The following is a 7,247-nucleotide window of genomic DNA, read 5'->3' as shown; positions in this document are numbered from 1 at the left end:
GCTCCCAAGGAGACTCGATCAGCCTACTGTACCAACTGCCCTAGTTGCGGCATGCCAGGAATTCCCGGGATTCCTGGAATCCCTGGACAAGCGGGATCCACAGGATTACCCGGAGCTAGGGGGCCCCCAGGAGGCAAAGGTGATGAAGGTGATCAAGGAAAACAAGGTCCACGGGGAGGGAAGGGCGACAAAGGTGATGCTGGAAGACAAGGTCTCCCTGGTCCTCAAGGACCTCAAGGCCTCCAGGGTCCTGCAGGTTTATTGAGCCGTAGTTGGAAACAGTGCACCTTTAAGAGCATAAATGATGATAAGGACACTGGATTGCTCAGGGTGAGTTTTGATACGCTGTTGTCACAACTGCTTGTATTACAAACAACCTCCGTAACCAACACCGAAAGACGTTTTTGATGTTATGTGATGTTTTCCGCAAAAATGCAAAGGGCTATCAAGCTGATAGGAGGAAATTAAAGGCTTAGGAATAGTAAGGACCACAATGGAATCGAAATGCGGCATAAGCAAACATAGCGCCAGGGTCTGGCCTCCATGATGCAGAGGTTGGCACCGTATAGTTAAGCCTTGAGGCATCTATCTGGAAAGGACCCCAAAAGAGGCTCGGTATAAATAATATTACAACAAGCATAGAACGCCACTTGTTTCATTAACAGTAAGAGTTTGCGTGCTCCCAGATGGCGTCATGCTATGGACAAATTGACTTCAAAAGGCAAAAAAAATTGTTTTATTGAACCCGATTTTTTAAATGTCTTTTCTTATGCACAGAGCAGCACAGCATCAGATGCGTGTAATGAAATTTTCCTAACGTAGCTAAATGTTTAATTTTAAGCTTTCTAGCCTCGATAGCACGCCAGTTAGAAGCCAACAAAAACTGATGGCTAATAAGGTACCAATGATCCACACATTTTTTCTAAAATTTTAAAATTTTGAGTCATTATTGCTGAAAGATGATGTCAATATGGGGTTCAAATTTTCAGTGGCAGCTCATTACGTGATGCACTAGGTTAATGAGGCAAAAAATGTAAGCAAGGATTCGTCCCCTATGCACTACAATTTTGACCCTGCCTTTTAGATGTCTTATTGTTTTTAACAGGAATGCGCTTTCAAGAAAACGTCTGATCAAACTGCGCTGCAAGTGTACTGGGATGGGAATCTTCGCATATACAACTGTGATAATTGCTGCAGTCGATGGTATTTTACCTTCAACGGAGTAGAATGCTCATCCCCGGCAGCCATTGATGGCACGCTCTACATGGTACTTGGAAAGGGAAGCAACGTGAAAAATATACACCGCCCTCGCCACATTGAAGGAGTGTGCGAAAAAATTCACAAGGGCACGGTGCGCGTGGGATTCTGGGTCGGTCGGTGTTCTGGTTACGCGGCTGTTGCGGATGCATACACTGGATGGAATTCAGTGTCCCGCATCTACATAGAAGAAATACCTCCCCCACAGGCATGAGGACTGAAAGCAGATTTTTCTTTTCTTTAGGTGTCACACTAGCTAGCCACGGGGCAGTATATTTTACTCGTGAAATGTGAAAATAAAGAGGAGGGTTCTCAATATTTAACCGGTTTTTTTTCTTTGTATGTTTTTGTTGTTGTTGTTTTTTGCCCCTATTTAGTTTGCATAAGGTCACCATGATTAATTTTTTTGTCTGTGAATGTTGAAGACTCGGCTGGGGCCACGATCAAGACCATATCGTATTCTACCGCTGTAAACTTAAGGCAATTCAATTCTGTTCCCGTGTCTCGGCTAATCACAATGCAAGTAGAAGGAAGAGATCTTGGGACGAAAACGGCGCCAAAAGGCTATGATACGCTCTGTTAAGGGGGCACTTTTGCGATAGCAACTTTTATCTTAATGTCGGAAAGGAGCTCTAGCATTTTAAGATTTTTGATCACCTGAATGATGATAGTTGAGCATCGCGCAGTGAAAAAAAATGAGCCTTGAGCTGAATTTGAACCCTCAAGACCGTTATCGTAGAGGACACGGAAATAATAATAATAATTGCATTCGACGTAGTTGGAGAACGCTTGCTATCGATTTCAAATTCGTTTTTCAGTCCCACTGGTTTTATGACGGGTATCAATCCGAAGCCAGACCGTGTCATCTTTTCGACCTCATCTTGGTCTGACTGAAACACGTGGCCGCGATCTCAGGCAGGTATTTATCCCAAGCCAGGCCATTTCAGGCTTGCGACATTCACACATGGTCTGGATCTCGTAGGATATGTAGTTTAAAAAATCTTATGTCATCTAAAGTGATTAATGGTCAGGATTTCGTTAAGGATGGGTATCCCGATTGAATAAAATGCATCAAGATGCATTGGCGTCTACAAAAGGCAATAGCATGTCGTTTATCTTGATGGTCTCACATCCAGATACAAACCGCGCCTCACAGGGATTAACCACAGTGAAAGCGACAACCAATGGCATCGTAAAAATTCGTAAGCCATAAACCCGTCTAAAACGGACATAATTTGAGCTCCGATTGCACAGAAAATACAAGGACAACCGTACGTATAGGTAAGTGAAGTTTATTTCAAAAATTACAGCTTACTTTAGCATTTATAAGCTAAAGGTTAATATTCCCATTCAAAGTCTATAAATCGTCTGTTGCGTATGATCAACGAAAAGTCCGAACAGTCGCATACCAAGCTTAGGCTGCCTGTACACTGTCAAGCTACATTTGGTGATTCACAAGTCTTTCTCATGTATATATGCCACTTCGGGAAAGACCATAATACTCTTTTTTTTCCCCTCCAAATTATTGCTTAATCATTGTTTCCAGTTTCTCTTGGGACCATTATAAGTCCCAAGAGAAAACAAAAACAATGCTTATGCAAAATTTTGTTGGGTCAAACAAAGTATTATGGCATTTTTCGAAGTGTGCCATTACTGTACTTTATTCACAAGCAGAGTGGAACTAGAAAACATAACTTGCTGCGAAAAATAAGTTGAAGTGAACTCGGAAATAATCAACATGCAGCGTCGAACAGTCACATACCGAGCTTGGCCGGCCGGTAGTGTTTTTTACTTTTTGGGATAGTGCACTGTGGTGCACTACACACATGCCACTGGGTTGTAAGAAGGGTGTAATATAAGTGTGACGCTGATGAATAATGAAGCAGCTGCTATTCCCAAAACGATGGAATTACCATAACCTCGACTAGGAGAGTGAATTTTTGACTTTGCAGAAACAATGGTCAACCTCAAGAGTTGGGCGATTGTGATCTTTGTGTTGAATTCGCACATTTCTTGTCAAACACTTGAAAGAAAGAAAAAACCAAACTATATAACAAAAACAAACCCAGTATCTTGCCATCATTTTGAGACAGATGTATCCTTTGTTTCGCGAGTTGTTAATAAACACGCGAGGTAACTTGATCACGGCGGCCGCTGGATTCGATGCTACTTTCGATTTTGCGATTTACTTGTGCAGCCAAAAGTACAATAGAAAATTTGAACGTGGCAAAAATCTCCCAAAATGTTTTTCGCTGGTGGCAACTTTTTATATTCGCGGTTCAAAATTTATGTTGTTTTCATGTCGCAAATTTTGTTGCTGATGGCAAAATGTTTTATTCTCGATCGACACTTCTGAAAACTTCCTTTTGCTCTTCCTAAAAACTGTGTATCAATATTTATTTTCTTTTGCATCAATATTTGTTTTGCATAAAGCAGGATAACATAATCTTTACTTTACCTTGTTAGCATTTCTGAGCGTTAAATTTAGAATTTTCGGTCCTATGTTTCTGACAGCAAGTCGTGTATTTTAAGGTCTTCCATACAGATACTTACCCCGCCGGACAGTGCTTAACTTCAGTGAACGTTTCCGAGTACGCGCTCAAACTTGTGGTGAAAAAGAAATTGTAAGGGAACTTGAAAATGATCAACATGTCAGTCTCAAAGTCAATGTTTCTCGATTCCCCTTAATTTTCTTTTATCTTTCTGAGTTTAGTATTTAGTATTTAGTATTTTAGACCGCAGTCGTACAAAACCGAAGAATGACGTAATATTATACCACGCGAGCCCCGAGCCTTTGCCAGGTTATTCCGCTCACACGCTCAAAAAAGAAGATTTTCATTCGCTGTTTCGAACTTTAGTTAACTTCTAATAAAACATTTCCAGACAATGAACTATTTTCAATTTTTTGTGAAGCATAGGCCATCCTCTTTTTTATCACCTTTTGGCATCGTTAGGAGCCCATTACCCGGAGCCTCCATCTTCCATATTAACCCTCTGAGTCAACCCTGTCCCGTATCTTTCTATTTTTAGAAGCACCTCGCAGGGGGGCTTTACTGGGTGTTTTCACAATAGCTGATCATAACAGACCTATGGTCAGCCATTTATTACGTTCCATACGTATGTGACGTATGTGAACCACTTCACGTATGTTCTCAGTCACATACGTCAAAATGTAGTAGTTCTAAAAATAGAAAGATATGGGACAGGGTTGACTCAAGGGTACAATACAGATGGAAGCTCTGGGTAATGGGCTCCTGGCATCGTCCGAACGACCCAAAGTTTTGTCATTTTCAAACAAAAAAAAAGTAACGACGTAGTTAAACCATTTTTCACTGTAAATAATTCTTTGAATCTAAAAAATGAGCAAGGTAACAGCATAGAGAAAACCACGTCTTAATTCTACAATAACATCAACCAACTTTTCCGCCATATCGATTTGTTGTTTCCAGGTTCCACAGCAATGATGCTGGGGTACCAAGCCTCCTATTCCGAAATGTTTCTCCTAATTTTTTGTAGGGTTTTTTTTTCAATCGGACCGACCGACCGACCGACCCAATATTAATACCGTCGCTTTCATCTAAGCGTGGACTCGTGACGGGAAAACATGCTCTAAGTGGCTGCAAACGTGACACGTTTTGGCTGCAAACGTGACAAGTTTTGTCTTCAATCATTCGAAGTTTGAGAGATGTTCATGCAAGTTTTCCTACAATGACGGCAAGACTGGACATCGAAGACTTTTTCTCGGTAATTGACTCTTATCTGATAAAGTGTGCTTCAAATATTTTTGAACTATCGCGCGCAAAAGTTTCAACTGTTTACTTAACGGCTGCCAAACTCAAACTTCAAAGAACATGTTCCCCCGTCATGTGTCCACGCTTAGATGAAAACGACGGTATAAGGAAACGCATTCGACGCTTACCAAAAAACAAAGGAATAAGAGGATGGCCTTATTTTAAGGAAAGGGAAAGAATTGGAATTATATTCTTGTTATCTTGTTCCATGATTTTTCTGGAATGTTGTGGACACACATTCCATGTTTAATTTGACTGATCGAATTACCAAGAAAGGCAAATTATTTTTGGACTCTATTCTTAACTTGTTGTTTACATTACCAAACTTTGGCTTTTAACAAGAAAACGCTTCAGGAGAACCCAATATCATAAAGATAGTTAAAACTTTCGATTTATGATTCGATCATTTCCTAGCCATTTTTGTTCGTCACTTGTATTTTTGAGACCTTTATCGAAAATGTAGCCTGCTGTCAATTTTTTTTCTATCAACAAGAAGAAAACTTTGAAGGAAAACGATATTGGAGTTATAACCTTGTTATCCTAACAAATGATTTTTCTGGAACTCCAACCTGCCTTGTTGCGGACACCGTGTAAAATACCCCAAAAAAGGCAATTTATTTTAAGTTGCTGTTTACGTTACCATGCAGGAAAGATATATATAACTTTCGATTTTCAACAAGAAAACACTTCAGGAGAACCCAAAACCATAAAGGTTGTCAAAACTTTCGATTTTTGATTCATTTCTTCCCTTTTGTGTTTTGGCGCTTTTGATCGAATGCCGAGCCTGCATGTCAAACTGTTCAGCAGTAACGACATGCACGCCTTGCAGCGCTCTCCTGCCAGCACGGACTGACACCACGGACTTACGGACAAAAAATCGACGTTTCGATGACATAGTGCATTACGGACAAAAGGAGGCAATGGTTGCGATCAAATCTGAGAGAAACAGTGTAGTGTCAACACCACTCTAGTGTCAACTCTCAAATACGACCGATGCTTTGCTGGTGTTTTGAATCCCTAGGAGAACACTGAACAGTAGAACTTGATGTAACACTAGTTTTAACTCCCTAATGCGACCGCAACCAATGCGTATTCAGGTGCACTGGACACCTCTTCTTGCCAGCAGTGTGACCAATAACAGCGTTTGTCTCATTTTACTGTGAGTGCATGCATGCGTTCACGTAAACAATGCGTAAAGGCCAAACCACCTTTAAAAAGTTAATTAAGAGTTTCAAAAATCAACAAGGACAAAAGCAGTCACAACCCAGAGATAATTCACCCAATAGGAGATGGGTTTTTTGTTCCCTGTTTTCTTTTTGAGTAAATTATGCTTACTGATTAAGACTAAGACCAGACAAAATCGATCACTTTATTCATCACAGAGAAGAAGAGGGTTTCTCAGTTGTATTGAAACACAGCCTACGTACAGCAAGGGTGGGTTTTTCTTGTATCATCTGAGCTACATATAAATCTAAAGGTCCTTCATGACAACTTTAACTTTTTGGAAGCAGTTGTTTCCGCGAGGAATTTTCATTCGCAGTTATGTAAAAACCAAATGTTTCCAGTGTTTCGTGTTAAAGCTAAAAAAGTGACTTTTCCTGCATTAAAAGAAAAGCAAAAAATTCGTGCACAAAGGGCAATGACATTTTCGTGAATAAACGTGTGCGATTCACAAAACTGAAAATTGCATGTGGCGCAAGTTTTGAAAGCGCTACAGTATTCTCTTTGTTCTGTCAGAATTTTTAAACCACTCCATCGAACACGTCACAAACTTAAATCAGACTATTTATCATCAGGTACACTAATCACTATGTATTAATTTGAGGAGCATTTTACAGTTTTTGAAGTCATTTCTTACTAGTCTTTTCTTCAAAATGCTGATGTGACGGGAGCCGTTGTAATAGCTGCGTACGGACCCAAAAGTCAAAAGTTCAGTTTGTGTTTCAATGATGAAGGCACAATTATTCAATTTTTAAGTTTGCGTACGGCTTCAATCATGTTGAATACATTCAGTATGGATGCATAGATCCTCTGCATTGTTTTGTCAGTGACAAAAGGATGAGGAATTCTTAATTTAGAATTTACTTGGTAAACTAGTCGCATATCTATGTGAACTCCGGCTTTCCTGATGTCGAACATCAAATGAAACCTGAACAAAGAAAAAGAAATACAATAGAGATATTGGCTAGATTATTATTT

At 40.0% G+C, this 7,247-nt stretch overlaps 1 protein-coding gene across 10 annotated transcripts in view; it reads left to right on the top strand.

Moving 5' to 3' along the window:
* The window catches only part of LOC138004943 (collagen triple helix repeat-containing protein 1-like), a 21,061-nt gene extending 19,486 nt beyond the window's left edge, over positions 1-1,575 (top strand). For all 10 annotated transcript variants that reach the window (XM_068851265.1, XM_068851240.1, XM_068851243.1 and 7 more), the window contains 2 exons: positions 10-330; positions 1,106-1,575. In XM_068851265.1, coding sequence (XP_068707366.1) covers positions 10-330; positions 1,106-1,471 — 687 coding nt within the window. In that variant the 3' untranslated portion in view covers positions 1,472-1,575. The remainder of the gene's footprint in view (positions 1-9; positions 331-1,105) is intronic.
* The last annotated feature ends 5,672 nt before the right edge of the window (positions 1,576-7,247 follow it).

Source organism: Montipora foliosa, chromosome 1 (assembly GCF_036669935.1).
Source record: "Montipora foliosa isolate CH-2021 chromosome 1, ASM3666993v2, whole genome shotgun sequence".
Taxonomy (NCBI): domain Eukaryota; kingdom Metazoa; phylum Cnidaria; class Anthozoa; order Scleractinia; family Acroporidae; genus Montipora; species Montipora foliosa.
This window is presented reverse-complemented; position numbering and strand designations above follow the sequence as displayed.